At 38.1% G+C, this 19982-nt stretch overlaps 1 protein-coding gene across 1 annotated transcript in view; it reads left to right on the top strand.

The window, feature by feature from the left end:
- The window catches only part of COL24A1 (collagen type XXIV alpha 1 chain), a 150840-nt gene that overhangs the window by 94244 nt on the left and 36614 nt on the right, over nucleotides 1-19982 (top strand). Inside the window, exons 25-35 of the mRNA XM_062003927.1 lie at nucleotides 482-535; nucleotides 2422-2475; nucleotides 3809-3862; nucleotides 4613-4666; nucleotides 14065-14118; nucleotides 14389-14433; nucleotides 14547-14591; nucleotides 15868-15921; nucleotides 18773-18826; nucleotides 19628-19681; nucleotides 19848-19901. Coding sequence (XP_061859911.1) covers nucleotides 482-535; nucleotides 2422-2475; nucleotides 3809-3862; nucleotides 4613-4666; nucleotides 14065-14118; nucleotides 14389-14433; nucleotides 14547-14591; nucleotides 15868-15921; nucleotides 18773-18826; nucleotides 19628-19681; nucleotides 19848-19901 — 576 coding nt within the window. The remainder of the gene's footprint in view (nucleotides 1-481; nucleotides 536-2421; nucleotides 2476-3808; nucleotides 3863-4612; nucleotides 4667-14064; nucleotides 14119-14388; nucleotides 14434-14546; nucleotides 14592-15867; nucleotides 15922-18772; nucleotides 18827-19627; nucleotides 19682-19847; nucleotides 19902-19982) is intronic.

The following is a 19982-nucleotide window of genomic DNA, read 5'->3' as shown; positions in this document are numbered from 1 at the left end:
ATGGAGCTACAGCTCTTAAAGGGAAAATTCTGACAACACCTAATCCAATATAAATTTTGTTTTGATTGGCTTTTACTTTGTTCCACTGAATTTATTTCCCTTGAAATTTGTGGTCAGGCTGAAGCACCATCAGAGAAGTTGTTACCTTTAATTGTATGTTTGTAAAGCTTCTAGCACTACAAGACTGAGCTCAGTGGCAGATCTTAGGTGGTAGCACAGTATGATGATTAAATCGATGTAATTTCTATCAGTAGCCATTTACTGTTTGTGTGTCTAGATGCAGTGATCCTCCTGTATAGATTGCAAATGAGGTTAGCTTGTCCATTCCTCATCTCCTCACAAGAGCACTTACACAAATAGACCAGTAGTTCTCTGTGATGAAGAAATGTGCTAGGCTCTGCCACTGGATTGCTGGGAAGCTGCCAAGCATGAGCTAGTATAGACATTGCACTAATAAAAGTCTGCTTTATATTTTGTATAGGGGTCAGCTGGCTTACCTGGAGAAACTGGGCCATCTGGAAGCCTTGGTGAAAAGGTACAATAGTGTAACTCACTACTCAGCAGCAAAATTGTGCTGTAAAACCGTTGGGGTGATAAAAGAATGTTGAGAGATCATTTACTTACCACTGAAAAAACTCTAATGTTCCTGGAGCTATTGCAGAGTACAGGGTTGTAGTAAATGGTAATTCAAATGTTGTTGTTTGAGGCATGCATCTGATAGCCTTGATTTTACTTGGCAATTAAGGTAGAGCTGATGGATTTGATACCTTGTTCATATTGTGGCACTTCCTATTCAGTACTATTGATCCACAGAAACTGGCTTAAATTATATTCTTTTTGCACAGTAGTCATTAGTTTTTCACTGCTTCATAATGAAGACAAAAGTAGAAGGGTAAAATTTGGCCATATGTAAAGAAGACAACATTGTTAGTTTTGTCTACTGTGCAGTAAGAGTTGTGTTTATGAAAGCAAAGTTTGGCCGACTTAATGTGACTAGACTAGTATAAATAGCTTAAGCATATTTAACATGGTTTGGTTTAGATGACTTATTTTAAAACTGAAAAACAGGAAATTATTATTGGACTGGGTATCAGCTTCAATTATAATAAAAACATAATTGTGTATCAGAATGATCCAGCACCATTTGTATTTCTTCCCTGCAGGGCTGAACTATTTCACCTAGACTGGTGATTACTATTCATATATTTTATTGAGAAAGCCTTAATAATATATTAGAACTTCCATGAAAACCAGATTATATTTTGTATAATATGTGAAAGGAAAGACATCATTGAAAATCACTGCTTGTTAAAACTAAAACTTAGACAAGTCTCATATGGTTTTAATTATAATATCGTCTTTGTTTTATATCAGTTTGAAAGGATTCTTGTTCTTTATAATTACACCTTGCTCAAAAAAGATTACTTTGGGATGCTGCTACTAGTTTAGGTAGAAGGGAAAAGGCGGTAAAAGACTAACTAATATATCATCAGCAAATGGAAGCAAACTACTTTGTGGTGCAATAATTGTTGTAATTCCTATGTTACTTCTGTAGAATATGTTGTCTTCCTCTTTTATGGATTAAATAGTACAATGTAAAAATGCTACATGGATTGAAATGACAGACATACTACCAGCTTAATTATTGTAAAGGAATATGTCTTTACAGTGTGCAAGACAAAATACAGCATCATCACTGTGTCACGTATACTGTCTGCAGTACAAGTGTAAATCTTTCTTTTGGGGATAACCCTACAGCTAAGCCTGATGTTAAGGCTGGATGTGACATGAATAAAAGTTAAGTATGTTAAGACAAGAAAGAGACCGTTCCTACCTTCCCTATTCTAGCTGCTTCTGCAGATGCTACAGGGCTGGCTTTGCTTTTTGGGTCTAAGGATTTCTAACACATACTGAAGAAATAAGGGAGAGAAACAACATTTTCCTTTTTGCTTGTTTGCTCTGGAGAATTTTATGTACTAAAGAAGATAACTATAAATGTGATGCACCCAACAGAGAGGAAAACAAATCTGCTAGCTACGGTTTGTAGAGATAGGTGTAGCACTCAAACTCTTTTTCAGACATCTAGGAAAAAAAGGAAGACAGAGAAACTTGGTTATATCATTTTTTCAAGATATGGCTGGGCTTGTAGGAGGAAAGAATGCAGAAATTCAACAATGAAATAAAAGTCTCTGCACTGCTCTAAAGGGTGGTCCCTGAGCCAATGGTGTTATGCACTGCAAAAAGCCATTCCCTTTAGCAACCAAATCTGTTGTAGGCTATAGGTGACAACCCTCACAAAAGACCTCTTGGATTCCTGTGGTATTGTTGTAGCAGGTTACCTTGTGGCCACATATGCCTGGCTCAGTGGACATGGGATGGATCAGGGAAAGAGCACTCACTCTATATTTGGGTTTTTTTAAGGGAGAGCGAGGCAGTCCAGGACCAGTAGGTCCTCCTGGAGAAAAAGGTGTCATGGTAAGTCACAAGTAACGTAGAATATGTAACTATGTTATTTTACAAAGGCACTTTACTTCCCAGAACAGTGATAAATTCTCACCCTTCTGGCTGTGCAAGCCTCATGGAATAGAGTAGTATTTGTGGTTGTTGTTTCTGGGGAGTTCTGTCTATCAGCTTTATAGCCTGTGTGGAAATGACATTATGGAAGTGATCTACTGTGAATGAAGCAGCACAACTGCATTTTTAAGAAATGACTCTAAGCAGCCTTGCATAAAAAAAATTGAACACACTTGAAAGCTAAGTAAAGGAAGGAAAGTAAAATAATGATCTCCTTGGTACACTGGGGTAAAGCAGGTTATTCGAATAGACTAGTGTCTACCATCACCTCTAATTCTGCTGCATGGCAGTACTCAAACAGCCCATGGATGCGACTCCTTTGGGAAGACTGGCTTCCTGGCAACACCATTTCTCCTAAATCAGGATGCAACATTTCATGTGACATTGGACAGTCCAGAGGCCACTGTCATGTTAGATTGTTGAGGCACAGAAGTAAAAAAACTATGCGCATGTGACTATTGTCACAGTGATGAGATCTCAGCAGTCTTACACAGCAGCTGCAGATATGGGCCTAAGTGTGATGCAGTGGTGAATGTTCTTGTCATGGAAATGAGTGATGGATGTTATTGGACATCAATTGGCAAGGATGAGAACAAGTACCTACCTGTAGGCTGCAGACCAACTTAATGATCCATGCAGCAGGAGACAGTAATTTTGAAACACACTGTGCTTCGTTAAATGTTTCCAATCTAGATTCACCTTCAACCAACTGCTTTTGCTCCATTAAGAAACTTAATAGTGTCTCCTTTGGTAATTTCTCTAATAAGATAGGATCCAGTCTTATCAATTACTTTTTTCAACTATTAGTAATGCTTATTGGCATAGGTAAACCCATTTAAGTCATAACAGTGAGAATCCTTCCCAGTAGTTAAGTCAGACAAGAGCAGTTCTTGGCATTTTGTCTTGCCTAGTTCTGCCTACACCAGTCTGTGTCCACTTTCTGTTCCCACTGTCAAAGCCTTGATGTCAGGACTTTGAAATTCATTTAGAACTCAGCAGCTTTTGTTTCAATACTTTCCTATCAACAAGTGCCTGTGTGTGGGAAACCTTCATTATTGTCCTATATTCAAACAGTTGTCTGTTTTCTAAAGAAAATTTGGGGAGTAAATCTTTTGCAAAATTAAACAATTTATTACCTTGAATCCAGATTTTTCTGTAAGTAATTGTATTTACTGTTGTTATAATAACAATTTCAACAAAACTGTTCTCTTTTCTATATTTACTTAAATTCTAGGGGTACCCAGGACCTTCAGGAGGGCCTGGACCTGTGGGGCCAGAAGGATTACCTGTAGGTATACAGTAGTACTTTGGTTTCATGTAAAATGTACCATTTTCAAATTGTCTTTTTTGCTCTACTGAAGCTAAGAATGGTTTCTAATTTGTACTGCAATCTATAAAACTGTCATCAAAATTTACTCATCCAGACACAAAGTCTTTTCACCCGCTCTTTACCAGGATGATCCATGAGAGACAGGAAAACTAGTTATATCACTTACTGATATAATTTAGAGATCACTCAATGGAAACAAGTAGTGGAATAGAACTTTTTAAGAGTGGTTTACAATTGCACAATTTTATTTTCAATTTGTTTGTGCATGATGTAATTTAGAGATACTCATTACGTGTTTTCTTTCATTGTTAAGCAAAAATAAAATAGGTTCTAATTTGCTGTGTATAATTGTTTTATGATTTGACTAGTATGAGTCTTCAGTACAGGTAAACTATCAGAAATTTATTAGTGTTTTTTCAACAGTGTTGCTGAAATAGAAGTATCCCTTCACAAGCTTGGGAATGTTGGACAGAAGGAGTTTATCCAACCGTCACATCAGGATTTCTTATTTAGAATAAAGTTACATAGAGACTCTTATTTGGATTTTTCTAGATAAATCGTACAAACATAATTAATTGAATCTGAACCATGACTGAAATGATTGGTTTGTATTAGTTGCATTGACTATTGTTTAATGTGCATGAACCTTGTGATTTGCAGAAATCTGTGTAGAGAGGAGAATGAATAATAAGTTTATTTTGCTTGTAGGGACCTTTGGGAGCAAGAGGACCACCAGGGCCACAGGGACCTAAGGGAAGAAGAGTAAGTAATATTGTTGTTTCATGTTACCTAGAGCAGAGATTAGTATTTTGCCAATATGAATCCGACATGTAACCCCTGTACAGCTGCTTTCTTTGAACTCTGTCCTCCAGACTCAAGCCATTTGTACTGAAATCAGACAGATGATACTTGTATTTTCATGTAGGAAACTACACGAATATTCATTTATCCTCACTTTACGGTTAAACGTGGTTTTGATGTTTGATTTCAGATAAGGGCAGGACCAGATCCAAAGTGAATACTGACCTTATTTTATGTCTACATAAATATGTAAAAGTTGGCATTTTTAACTGCCATTGGACTGTTCCAGTGTTTTAAGGACTATTTTCTTTGTCTATGTGTCATTTATGTCTTTGGAAAGATCATCATCCAAATCACCCAAACATAGTTCTAAGATAGGAAGTAGTTAAGTCAGAAGATAGTATATGCTAGAGTCTCAAAAACCCCTGATTAGATTATCATTTCTATTTCATGCATTTTTATCAGGGAAATGGGATTTGGTTTTAATTTTTATTAATGGAAAACACATAAGTGAAGACAGAGTCTGTCCACATCAATTCTTACGAACATTTGATCACAATGCACAAAGTCAGTATCAGTGAAAGTATTGCAGTTTGTTACCTGGGGATGTTTGGCTACATGGTTTTTGTAAGCACTTCTTTTCTAAACCCCACCAGCCATTTCCACTTCACATCTAGAGGTTTTTTGGTCATGTTTTGAAGTTTGAGCTCAAGGTGCCTGCAGGAAGCCCTGCCAGTTCATAGTATAGATGTGTTCGATTGCAGCATGAGCAAGTGTATTCTTACTGAATTTATGGAGCTTATCAAGAAGAGCAGTGAAGAATCACCCTCTAGCATTAGCCACATCTGGCAGTTTGATGGCATGTCCCAGGCTTCCAATACCAGTAGCTGGACCAATGTGTTTTCACAGGTAGTGTTAATATTGGGCAGTGTTTATTATACATTCCTGCTAAAGTCACTGAATCTCTGTCAGTGAGACAACTTTGTTGGTTTCTTTCTTTCATAGAAAATAGAAAAGTTTATTGTTACAGCAAAATGCAGTTATAGCTACAACAAAATGTAGTTATAACTTCCTTTAGCCTGCTTTTTTTTGTTGATAAGTATATTTTCTAAGAAAATGCATGGTAAAATTTCAAAATTTACAAGATCTGGAGGTTTTACTTATTAAAGATAGGTGTTTGAGAAGCACACACTGAATTTTAAATAAGATTTTGGATTAGAAATATTGCAATTAGCAAACTTTGTAATACACAATTTGTCAACCTGTATATTCTTCTACATTATTTTTCATGATTGCTAAACTGTTAAATAAGAGATTTGATGATGAGTTCTATTTTCAGTATATCACAAATAATATATGTGAATCTATTACAGATTTGAACATTTATGTAGTGTATTTGAAGCTATATTTTGAACATGCTATATATTTGAAATGTGCAATGCTTACCAACTTCACAGTACACTACAGGCTTATTCATAAGAGAAACTTCACATGTTTCAAATGAGTATTCCTTCTTTAGTATGGTTTTCTCCTCCTTCAGAAGAAATCTGTTTTCATTTACCTCTTTGTTCATGGTGCAGTTTGTAGGAACAATTTGTGAAATGTAGCATGTAAAATGTATAATTTCTGTTAGAAGTGTGCAGTGGTGGTTCAGGGTTATCCTGCACTAGGGAGGTTTCCAGCTGGCAATGCCAAGTGTTTGGGTTTGTTGTTTTTTTTCTTTTGTTCTTGTTATTTAGTTTTAGACACAAAGTTATAATGATTCCCAGTCTCGAGTTCCCTTAAATGGGTGAAACAGATCTGAGATTTATCTACATACATTTAGAACTTCTTGTGCTTGTCTGACATACCTATCAATAGATTTGCTTGAGTTTTGGGATTAAGGAAGTTATCTCAGCAGCTCGTGGAAAATACCCACCATCAGGGAAAATCTGTATAGTCTTGTGAAAATAGTCTTAATTTTTCCCTTACAATAGCTGTGGCTTTTAAAAGCCTATATAAAAGGATATAGTAGTAAAAAAATCATTCTGGGGGGTTAGTTTATTAATTTAATAGTAGACATTTCGATAATGAAATATGTTAAAACATCCTGCAAACACAAAATCGTACACATGAAGAAATGTTCAGTATTACTTTGAAGATTTCACTTGCAGAAATAGCCAAGCTTCCCACATCTCTCAGATCACCTGCTTCTTTTCTGAACTGAAGATGTCACACATACGTAATCTATCAGTGGCCAGAAAAATTAGTTGATTGAGGCCTGTTTGCCAGACAAAACTGAAATGCAGGTATATTTGTTTATGCAATTTATCTAACAAAATTAAAAAATAAACCTTAATTTACTGCAGAGAGTGAGAATCCACTCCCAGTGATAAGCACAGTGAGCTAGCAGAAACTGTTGTAGGCATGAGCATCCAATCCTAGGCACAGCTAGCAGAGAAGTAGCTCCTAAGTGTTGAGAAGGTGGTTATACAAATGTGTTCAGTGGAAACAGGCTTTAGGAGCTCCTGGGAGCCCTGTGTTAGTAACTGACTGAGTCAGCCTTCTGACAAGTGTGAATCTCTGGTTTGGTTTAGAGGAGCAAACTGAAAAACAGCTTTTTTGCTGAAAAGGATGTACTACCTTGGCATCCCTTTTTCTTCAGTGGCCTGATTCAATGACACAAATGGATGCTTTACCTTTCTGTGACTTCAGTAGTAGCATATCTGAAACTGTAGTGCTGAAGTGTTATACTGAATTTAGACATGCAAACCAGTGGCATCAGATGATCATAGAATCATAGAATGGTAGGGGTAGGAAGGGATCTTTAGAGGTCATCGAGTCCAACCCTCCTGCTAAAGCAGGTCCACCTAGATCAGCTCACACAGGAACACATGCAGGCAGGTTTTGAAAACCATAGAAGGAGACTCCCACTCCCTGGGCAGCCTGTGCCAGGACTCCATCACTCTCACAGTAAAATAGTTTTTCCTTATATTTAAGTGGAACTTTTATCCACTACCCCTACTCCTGTCACTTGAAACAAGAGAAAAAAGTGTTGCTGCATCCTCTTGACATGCACCTTTTAAATACTTGTAAGTGTTGATGAGGTCCCCCCTCAATCTAGACTAAACAGTCCCAGATCAAGCAGTCTTTCTTCATAAGGAAGATGCTCCAGTCCCCTGATCATCTTGGTGGCCCTGCACTGGTCTCTCTGCAGCAGTTCCCTGTCCCTCTTGAGCTGAGGAGCCCAGAATTGAACACAGTACTCCAGATGAGGCCTCACCAGGGCAGAGGAGAGGGGGACCAGAACCACCCACAACCTGCTGCCCACACTGTTCTTGATGCATTCCAGAATGCCATTGGTCTTCTTGGCCACGAGGGCACATTGCTGGCTCATGCTGAGTATATATATGCAGTCATTTTCATTGTAAAGGGCTGTATTGGTCTACTAGTTTTACTGGTGGCCAATAGGATGTAGTGAGTTAGAAGGCTAGCTCAAAAGTTATTTGGTGTAAATAGTTGTCTCTGGTGTTGAACTGGAGCGAACTGGGCATTTTAATTGCTCTGGAACAAACATTCCCCTCTGGTAATGTACTTCTTTTTGTTTAGTATCATAGAATGGTAGGAGGTAGAAGATAGTTCTTATTTAAGGAGTGTCACATCTTCTGCCAAGTGGGACAGGAACCTTTGAGGGAATCTGTGTCTCAGATTTTGGCAGCACATCATGGAGTACAGTGCTTATAATTAAAGATCACTCAAATCCCAAACATCCCAAGTTCTGTGGAAGCTCCAGTTTGGAGCTGTGGTTTATGCCTTTGCCTCCATCCAGCATGACTGGGAATGCTTTGTGAAAGGGGTCTCAGAGCAGACACGGGTCTTCAGAGAATTTTCTCTGTTTTTGAGATCAAAATATTGGACTCCTGGAATCTCACATAAGGAAAATATCTGGGAGCGTCTGAAACCTGGGATTTGTCATCACTGTATTCAGAAAGAGAAGTGTCAGAGCCCTAAGCAATGTGTGACAGACCTCAGAAAAAATGCATACCACAGTCACATACAGAAGTTAAAAAGAAGCATATGGAAATTCCCCTTTATTGTGTACTGAGGCAAGAACGTATCCCATCTTCACAGCTGGAATCTGCAGGAAGTCTTAGGGGCACTGACCCTCTACTTGAGCACTGTCACAGAGTAGAATTCCTTCATCTCGTAAATTCTGGACCTTTCAGCAACCAGTTTGCATCCAAGATTACCCAGAAGCCTACTTCTGCCTGAGAGTATCCAGCTGTTCAGTCTCTAGTACAGCCAGGAGTTCTGACTAGCCAAAGGCAGACTGGCGTATCTCACTGTCAGTGAATTTGGGGGACATATGCCACTGAGTAGTGTGCTAGCACAGAGCTTCCACAGTGCACACTTGAGACTTGACGTGCTTCAGTTGGAATCATGTGGAAGGCTGGGTCCTTTTGGGACCCACATTTTATTTTTTGATCTTCATCTCATGAAAACACAGAGGGAGGACATAGCTTTGTAAATACCTCAATGGCAGAATGACACTCTGGGAGGTGGGCATATCTGTATCAAAAGAGAAGGAATTTCTCTCCATGACCAGAAGAAATGCATTAATCTGGAAGACAAAGAAGTAGCAATGTAGGAGGCCTTGAAGCCAGTGCTGCATGGGTTTTTGTTGTTCTTGTTTGCTAATGTATGGAGAAAAAAACCACAATGTTTGCAACTGGGTTTGCTTTTAGTTCATACCTTAATCTCTAACTAATACAACTGTAGCTTTTAATTTGGGAACAATGGGTCCTGTATCATTGGATTCATTTCGTGAGTGAGACCTAAGCAAAATTCTCAATAGCTGTTATAATTCTTAGCAGTTAGTATTCTTCAGGTCAATGTTTGGTATTTTAAAGCTCAGAATCATTAATTTGTCTGTTCTTACTTTCCTGGAATGTAGCTCCTGAAATTCACTTTTGAAAATACTAACAAATTACATAGGGAGGTGTGCTATAAATTTGGGGTCAGGCAACAGCAGCTTATGTCTGTAGCAGCCAGTAGGGTTGTGTCTGTATTGGAATGAAGAACCCCAATTGCCTGAGAACATCAGCACTCAGTTTTAATGAATGATATCTTTTCTACTTCTCACAGCAGGGAATACAGAGCCTAGAAAAATGTGTGCACTCCAGGGTTATGTGAAATAAGTGACCAGTGTGCTTTGTGATACGTCAGTAGCTGAGTGTGTTTATCTGTCTTCGTTGTTCCAGGGAATTGAGACTAAAATTGATGTCATTTTCTAATGTTCTTCCATGTCATCCAACAAAAATGAAAACCAGCTATGTTTGTTATTTTCACTCTTATGTTTAGAAGATGGAATGAGAAGGAACAAAAAGAGTTAACTAAGAAAGCTTTTTGCCTTCTTAGATGCACTTTTTCACAGCTTATCATCCCAGAATTTTCAATGTAGTATGTTCCGTTTCAGAAACAAAGCTGAACCCATGCCATAGAAAATAAGTAGTAGCAATTGTTTGGCAGCCTTATCCCTCAGCTCTGTTGCAATCTAAATTAAATAACAGCAGGCAAATCATGTGTATCTCTCATTCTGTACTAGCTATAGTAGGAAACGATACAGATCCAGTTAATCTGTGCCAACAATGAGTCACACCATATTATTTATAGGAATATTATGGTGTGCTTTTGTTAGAATATTAAATTGCCCTTCTCTTGGATTCCTGCACTCTATTCTGTGGCTGGCTAAAGGCAGACATGGCCCAGAGCCAGAAGCTAAACACCAGCTCAGAAACCATTGATTTCTTTTACTTTGTTTTCAAATCAGAGTTGTACAGTAGAAGGTTGGTGTTTTGAATGGTAGGCCTTTTTGCTTGATTATTAGTGACCAAATCAGCTGTCATTCTCTTAATGACTGAGCTGTCAATGCAAACTCCATTGAAGTGGAGATCTGTGTGACTAGCAGACAGCTTTGATGTGCTATACACATAACAGGCTGAAAATCCTGTTTGGTCTCTGACAGGACCATTGCTCAAACAATGGCCTATGACTCCCTTTACAATTAAAAGGAAGTCACAACTGTTCAAATAATTTATCTGTTAATATTATTAATGATAGAAGATAAAACCTTGAAAGCAATTTCTTTATTTCACAAATCTTTGCAATCAAAACATGTCCTTTTTTCTCCTTGAATATTTCATCCTGAGATTCTGTCTCCCAGTCAGCTCTGTGGAAGATGCACAAGGCAGTCATGTATCTAAAAAGTTTGAGAAACAATAAAACTATCCTACAGTTGCTCAACGTAACATTCTCATTTTCCCCCTTCCTATGTTGCCCTCAGGGATTCCTCTGCAGCTATTCCTTTAGTTTTCTTGCCATCTGTCCTCTAACTTAATGACCTGTCCTCACTCCATCCCAAAGTTGCCTCCAGTCCCTTTTCTTCCCATTCTTTGAGACCTTTCACCTGAAAGGAATATCAGATCACGGGACACCTTAATTTTGATGTGCATTAGAGATAGTATTTACAGAAGTGCAGAGCAGTAACTTGACATTAATTTGATCGAGATGTTTAGCTTTCTTTTGGTATATATGGTATATAATAATGCAATAATTGGGCTTACACAGTAACATAACCTTAACATGAGTCAAAAGTATTCATACAACTTTCCCTGCCTCTTCATTTTCCTTTTCCTACGACTTCTATGTGTTCCCTTTTGCTGGCCAGAAGCAGCAGTGCTGAAATGCTGACAGTTGAGCTTCTCGTGGGATATTTATAGCTCTGCCAGGGGTTGTAATCATATATTAGCTCCCAGGAAAAGGCTTTTTCTTGAGAGACTTCCATTTCAGGAGGTAAGGATTCTGAATACACATTGATATTGAGTTACCAGTCAGACATTTTCACTGTAGCTTCAGAGAGAAGCAGGTGGGTGCTCACCATCTGTTCTGACAAAGGTTTTGCTGTGCATCAGTAAATCATAGAATCATAGAATGGTAGGGTTTGGAAGGGACCTTTAGAGATCATCTACTCCAACCCCTTGCAAAAGCAGGTCAACCTAGATCAGATCACATAGGAACATGTCCAGAGGTTCTTGAAGACCTCCAAGCAAGGAGCCTCCACAACCCCTCTGGGCAGCCTGTGCCAGGGCTCCATCACCCTTATAGTAAAATATAGTTTATTCTTATATTTCAATGGAACTTTTTGTGTTCCAGCTTCATCCCATCACCCCTTGTCCTGTTGCTAGATACAATAGAAAAAAGGGATGGCCCAACCTCCTGACACCCACCCTTTAGATATTTGTAAATATTAATGAGATTCCCCCCTCAATCTTCTCCTAAAAAGCCTTGGTTCCTGCAGCCTTTCCTTGTATGAAAGATGTTCCAGTCCCCTGATCATCTTGGTGGCCCTGCACTGGACTCTCTCCAGCAGTTCCCTGTCCCTCTTGAGCTGAGGAGCCCAGAACTGGACACAGGACTCCAGATGAGGCCTCACCAGGGCAGAGTAGAGGGGCAGCAGAACCTCCCTTGATCTGCTGGCTACACTCTTTTTAATGCATTCCAGGATGCTTTTGGTCTTCTTGGCCACGAGGGCACATTGCTGACTCATGGTTAGTTTGATCTACCTGAGTTGTCCCAGCAGATCCTTGCTCATCCATGGAGGCCTCCCACCTCCTTTTCCACCTTTCTTGCATGTTTGGACACACTGATCTTGGGCTTGGAGGAAGTGGTGCTTGAAGATTGACCAGTTGTCTTGGGCACTTGTACCTTCTAGAATCTTATCCCATGAGATCTGTTCAAGTAGGTCTTTGAAGAGGCCAAAGTCAGCCCGCCTGAAATCCAGGGTTATGGTCCTGCTTTGTGTCCTGCCTCTTCCACACAGGATCTTGAACTTTGCCGTCTTATGGTCACTGAAGCCAAGGTTCCCATTGTCATAGAATCCAAAACCTTCCCGCCAGCACCAGCCTCTCAGCCAGGAGTTCACTTGGCTGATTTTTTTCATTGTTGACTCCCCCTTTATCTCTAGTGAACAGGATGGAGGAGAAAATAACCTGACAAACAGGATAAAATAAAATAACCTGAAGAAACCAGGAGAAAATAGCCTGAGAACAGGACGGAGGAAAAAATAATCCAAGTCAGAGAGAACTGAATTCTGTTATGTTTTGTCTAAAAAATTCAAGGACATGGAAGTCACTGACATTTTTGAGGGAAATAATCCAGAGAAAATCGGATGTATTTCCAATAAAGTCATTTTACAAGACCCTATTATTAGTTATCAGAACAGTCATGATTGCATGCCCTGCACTATAAACCATGACCCATGATGTAAGGTTCTCTACAACTCAGAAATGCGCTCTGAAAATAAGATTGTTTTCCTCTAGGCACTATCATAGCAGTGTACTAGTTCCCTCTGATGCCAGCCCAGACCAGATGTCACCAGGAAAGCTGTTGTGTTTCATCCTTCCTCTGCATACTGCTGTAAAGGATCTGACTCTATCTTAATCCTTACCTAGCTCTTGCTTTAAAGTGACTAGTAGTTTATAGGTTGTTATTCTCTAGTTGGTTTTTTTTTCTATATGAAAACAGTCACAGTGTTTAGAATTATAGAAATAATCTCCTAAGTCAGCGTGGACAAAATATTCTTTTCCATTTTGCTCATGATCTGTTTTAAGGATTTTTCATTTGCTTGTAAAAAAATAGATTTAGATTTCCAATCTTAAATCACCATTTCTGAGTGTTTTGGCAAAAAATATTTGCTATATTGTAATCCAATAATACAACAGGTTATTTTTGTTCATCTATTGGTCATAAAAAGTCAATTTAAAACAGACATTTTAGTCTAATAATAGAGCTGTTCACCATGCAAGATTATAAATTGCTTTTACTTTGGCCTCGAACTGGTTTACTAATGGAAGAACTTTATCCGTCTCTTTTAGTGTCTTACTAGCAAGCTGGATTTTTGCATATACAACTTATAGAGCACTTGCTTTAGAGTATACTATATTATCATTATATTATCATCATTATCATTATATTATTTAAATTCTTGAAAATATGTATCTGTTGCATCCATCTCAAGTGAATAGAAAAGTGAATAGAAAACACCAGCCTGCAAGCTGGCGCCAACAGAGACCCTGAACATTTTGGTTTTATATATTTTCCAAACATTTTTTGCCTTAAATTCATATTTTAGCAAACCAGAAGCTTTTTTTATCCTTTGAAACTTTGTTTCACACTTAACATACATTGAAAATTGGTTTTCTTTCTAACAAAAAAATGTTACTTCCATCCTAAACCCTATGTTGCATCTCCCTGATGATAACCAAATATAGGGCATAATGTTTTTAGTGATTAATATTGCAAATCTCTTGTTCAATATTCAGGGGCCAAGAGGTCTAGATGGTCCTCCAGGAGAAGCAGGAATACAGGGCATTAAGGTGAGTGCTTGCGTTGCTCAGTAGTACACAAAACATTGAGATAGACCATAAAAGATAAGAAAATCAAACAAACAAAACACAGCATATCAGAAGCTGTAAAGTTGTATTTAATCCAGGAGAAAATGTTCACATTTCTGCCTTCTTTCAGGTGCTTCTTTGTTACGGTATAAGCCTGAGTCTGCATTTACCCAGCATTTAAACTGACAGCAACTCTATGCAGCTTATCTAGTAAATGCACGTAGAATTCACATATTGTTTGTTATTTAACAGGGAGAAAGAGGCAATCCGGGAAAGAAAGGAGTTCCTGGGCTCATTGTAAGTGTTTGAGCGAATCTTTGCATTAAGCCTTGACACAGTTACTACTAATTTCTGAGCTGTGTTTAGAAATCTGAAGCCAGCATTGTCTTTCAATGTTTCTCTTTGACCAGGGTAAAGCTGGAAATCCAGGAGAAAGAGGAGATCAGGGTGCACTTGTGAGTACAAAATTCTCTAGTACAAGTTTCCACAAAATCTCATACTTTGTTGCACACTCAGATATGTGGGAATTTGTGTACTTTAGAGCAGCTGCAAAACTCTGACAGTACTGTTTCATGCATATAATCACAGTACTGATTCATCCATATCATCAAAGGCACAAGTGAATGTAAGCATGAACATGGTCCAGCCTGCTACAAGATCAGTGTTTTCACGGACAATGATATGCTGAATACAACATGGTAGCAAATTGCAGTAAAGGAGATGGTCATTGTAGTTAGTAAAGGAGTCCTAGAAGTTGCTTTTTTCTAGTTTTATTGTAACTTTATGAAGAAAATAATTATGACACAGATAAATAATCTTTTGATGGATTTTAGAGTAGATGTGTACTATTAGTGTTGGAATAAATGTAGAAAAATGTGTAAAATGTCTATCATGTAGAGGAGAAAGTTCCTCCCTTTAGGGCTTTTTTCAATGGAAATCTAACATGTTCTATTTGAGACATTCTTTTACAAATAAATTTGTAAAAATTTAGTCCAAATTGCATTGAGTTTTCAATATGAAAGGAAGCAGAAAAGCAGAAACAAAGCAGTAACGGGAGTGATTTTGTGCTGAAACTGAGACTCAAAATGTTGGTTGTCACTGTATTTCTCTTGCCTCTTCTGCTCAGATTTAGGAGCTGATTCCTCTCACCTTTGACACAATGAATTTAGTTTCCCCTTTCTTCACTGAGACTTAAATGTATTTATATATACAGAAATGAATGAAGCAAATCCTCATTAGGTTGAAATGATGAGAATCAGTACATTTATTGCAAAGTACATGATACCACTGTATTACCAGCTACAGTTTCTAGAGGAGAGTCTGAGCAGATATGCTGTGACCCAGGTTGAGTAGAAAAAGTGGGCTATGAACCTTACTAATCAAGTATAGTTGGTAGGGCGGGACACTAATAACATTGTGTTTAGGTCCAGTTTGCACACAGAAAAGTAGCACATGAGTCTAAGAGTAATGATGAGGAACTGGTAAATGGTGGTTCAGCTAAGATCCATCCCTATGTAAAAGAAAGTGCAAATGGCTTTATTCAGAGCTCTGTTACCTGCCACAGGAGCTAGTGATGTGACGATCTATGCCAACAGAAGAAAGGGCTGCACATACTTTTTGGCTGCTTCTGAGCAAGTTATTGAGTGAGCAGAAATAAGAAAGGAAATGGCTCTTCACAAAATACAAAACAGCTTGTTTCCAATTATATTTTGTTTTATTTTAATCTTCCAGGGTTTGGTTGGGCCTCCTGGAACCACGGGAGACAGGGGACCAATGGGAGAGCCAGTAAGTTGATCCTTATGTCTAAAAAATATTTCCACATATTGTGTTGAATTCCTAGTTAACTCAAGCCCTGTTTTACCAAGATTCAGTGTTACCAGCTGTGGTTAGATAGCCATTGTGGGGTAATTGTTCCAGAACTAGAACAAGGCAGGACTAGAGTCTGCCTCGCTTGTCTGGCATAAGTTGTTCATAAGGAGACCCGTCAATCATGTTGTGAAGAGATGCACAGCATAAGAGATCATGTCATAATCTGTACCACAATATTACATGGCTTTACACTGCATTGAGGTAGATATCTACATTATGGATTATGTAATGCCAATGCAGGTATTAGTGGCATTTCCTTCAGGGAAATTTTAGGATAGTTATTCAGGAGCTCAAGGACCGCATTTATTTGACAGGTTAAAGCTTCAACAGAAAAGAAACTGTTGTAACAAACCTCAGACATACCTCTGCTGAATGGATTCCTGCTCTGTTATTATTTCAAAGATTTACTCACTTCTGTGTGGCTAATATTGTAACAGAAGATCATGCAGAATACACAGCAAATATATGCATGGTATAGCCGTGACAGCAATAGCAGGTTATATAAATACACTGAAAGAGTGTATGCTGTTCTAGGGAGACTTGGGAGAAGGCTGTCATTTTATAGTGCAGAAATAGGATGCAATTTGTGTAACATCAAATTACATGTAGTTAATTTAAATCTGGAATTCCAACTGTTGATATAAAGTATATTTCTACTAAGAATTTTTTTTTCTAATATTATTTCTACTGATCTGTAGGCTGCCATGCTTACAGAAAGCCATTCCACATTTTAGGGGACTAGAAAAATACCAACATTTCTTTTGGTACATTTTCTTTTGTGTATAATTGCCTACTCAACTTGAGCTGCCAACCTGTAGGAATGGAAAAATGATTCACCAGAAAATCTATTTTCTAATGGTTATTGTTGGATTCCTTTCACTTTGTCTCTTTCACGTACTTTATCTAATCTTTCTATTGTGACATCTGAGAGCCTTATAATGCAAGGCTTATACATAAAATTCCTTCCATTTTCTGGTCAAGTCTGAATTTTCATATATGTGTAGAATGGCTATCATCCTTATCTAAGCTCAGTGGCCCAGTCTTGAGCAAATTACATTGCTGCTGTGCTCATGGTCGTAGAATCTACACATTCAATATCAGAAGTAAGAAAAGCTTATCCTGTGAACAGGGTACTTTTTCTTTCAAGTGCTGAAAATGTCTTCAGAAAATAGTCTGGAGTGCTAGAAAGAAGTGATGAAAATGACACAAAATGTTATGAAATGAGACGTGTGGCTCTTCTTTTAACAGCCCATCCAAGCAGCTTGATTTCATTTTCTGACAGCTGGTCACTACATGAAAGCCAGCTGCTGAAGCAGTTTCTCTGGCCCTGTCACTAGGTCTGCAGAGAGTAGGAAAACCCTAATTATTGCTAGAGGAGGCAATTAGAACTGTTTGTAGGAATGGCCTTGATCTAAATTGCAGTCTACCTACTTGTCAGCCATTTCAGTAAAATCTGTCTTTGAAATTACCTGTTGTTAATGGTTAAAAGGAGTCCTGATATTGCTATAAATTCTTGGCTTCTGAAATTCCCTGAAAGTCTCAGGGGAAAGATACATTACCAATCCATCAGACTTAGCTCCAGGATAATATTGTGAAGAAACACCTGACTCATGAACCAGACTTAAGCTTTGCAAGACTTGCCTCGTGGAATTACACGGAGTTGCTGCAAATGAAAAACGACGGACTTGGTTTAGGACTAAATGAATTCTCAGTGGGAAATTAACTGCAATTCCAGTGAAATGAAGCTGTAGGGTGAAATATGCATCTGCTGAAATCCCTTCATTAATAAGCAGTTTACATTGTTGTTACATGGGAAGAGTATACTCATAATATCACTGCCAAGTCATCAGGAGGAGCAAAACCATATGCACAGTCTATAAGAGGAAGTAAAACAAAAAAAGAGTAAATATTTGCTTAAAAGACTTCTATCATGAGTAGCTGCATCTTTCTTTTACATGAGAATAATAGATCAACAAAATGTTTTTCAATTTAGAATATACTTAAGCACAGCTGAGTCCCAAAGGGGTAAATGCATATTAACCTTCTGAAAGTTCAAAGACTGGATACATACAGAGGATTGATTTGTATTGACATACATTCATAGTGGCTATGGAATCAGTTGTAAGATGTTACAGGCAACCTTTACCCTCCAGCATACAAATCCCATTCTGTGAGCAGAGATGGAGAATAAGATGTGCAGAGAATTTGAGCATGGCTCTTAAGAAAACAATCTCTACGTGATACTGCAATGAATTTATTGCTTACAACAGGGCTTATAAGAAACTGCTCATAGTATAGTTACTAATATTATCAATTTGCAAATAGTCCATTACACCTCAGTGATTGTCCTGTAAAAACACTGCCAAATCCATAGTGAAGAATACAGTAGTTGTTTTCAGTTAATTCCATACCAGACTGTAGGCTTTTCCCCAAAGCAAACCAGACAGTCTAACAAACCTTAATTAAACAAAGTCTCCTTTAATCAAGAGAAGAGCTTAGCCCAGATAATAATTTACTTTTGGTATGAAAGAAGAGACGTCTGTGCTATTATTTGAAATCTGTTATTTCAGTGTGTCAAGATTGGCAATGAGGTCTTCAGTACTATATGCCATCATGGTATTTATATACACTGTTGGATTCAGGAGGAAAGATAATAAAACACACGTGTTTATACCAGTTGAAAGAGTTCTGAAGAGACAAAGTCAAGACTCTGCAACATAGTTTAATGTTAGTTGAATGATGCATCCAAAATTTTGTTTAATGCCAGGGTCCAAGAGGACAACCAGGGGATGCTGGCCCTGTTGGAGAAATGGGTTTTGAGGTGAGCTTTTAATCATTTATATAATAATTGCAAGTGATCAATTGAATAAGCCTGGAAAACATGTTTAAAACTGCTTTCTCCATACTCCTTGCAGTTAGATAGTAGAACAGCTTTAATCATATGTCCTTGCAAATGGTAGATGAAGCTAAGCAGCTGCAGGCAGTCTTCATGCTAACTTTACTTCTTTTTTTTGCACTTTTAAAATATCTCTTTGAGAGAAATATGGCAGATGTATTAGCTACATTTGCAATGAACTAGCTGAGGGATGAGCTCATTTAGAACAGGAAGGATTTGGCTTATTCAAAGAAACACACTTCCTCAGTCAACCCAAAATCCAGTCTTCTGACTATTTTAAAAAGGTTTAAATATAAACTTTACAAGAAGCAATCTGATACTATTAACTCTCTAAGGGTTGAAGACTCCAAAACCAGCTTTGTTCTCTAAAGGCTCTATTTACTTGGCTCAAAGCCTAAACTGTGATGAAGTTGTCAGTTGGATTTACAAAAGATAGATGATTGCTCAGCCTGCTAGTAATTTATGATGAAAGGTGGTACTGCTGAGTCTTCAACACATTCCTAACCCATAGTGCACCTCCTGAACTCGTCCTATACCCTCCTTTCTTTTCTTCTGTTGGGCTCTATTAAGAACAAAGAACTGTGTCTTCTTCATTAGATTTTTCAGGCTCGCATCTTGCACAGTGTTTCATGCTAATTTTTTTTGCTTCAAATTTGGCTGTATTATTTGGTGGTTGCAAAATTATTATGGCTGACCATATATAACAGTAGCTCTTGCATCATGCAGGGACCTCCTGGCCCTGAAGGTGAACCAGGCCTGCAGGGAGAAGCAGGTGCAAAGGTAAGTGTTGAAATTATTGTGTCTTGTGCTGTTTAGATTTACATAAAAGCAAATCAGAGTGATCTGATTCATTAACCAAGTAGGTAGTGATACAGAAAATGTGTCTTTAGGAAATACTGTTATTGTCATGATGATTGAATTATCTGTAAACCCTGTGATATCTTAGGGAGATGCTGGACCTGCTGGGAAGGCTGGAGAACCAGGCGACCAAGGTTTAAGGGTAGGCTAAAGATACATTTATAACATACTTTCATTTTTGGAAGATTTGTATCAGAAATGCAGGTTGAGAAACCTTCATTTG

Source organism: Colius striatus, chromosome 10 (genome assembly GCF_028858725.1).
Source record: "Colius striatus isolate bColStr4 chromosome 10, bColStr4.1.hap1, whole genome shotgun sequence".
NCBI classification, from domain to species: Eukaryota; Metazoa; Chordata; class Aves; order Coliiformes; family Coliidae; genus Colius; species Colius striatus.
Note: the sequence above shows the minus strand (reverse complement) of the source record. Positions and strands in the feature narration are given on the sequence as shown.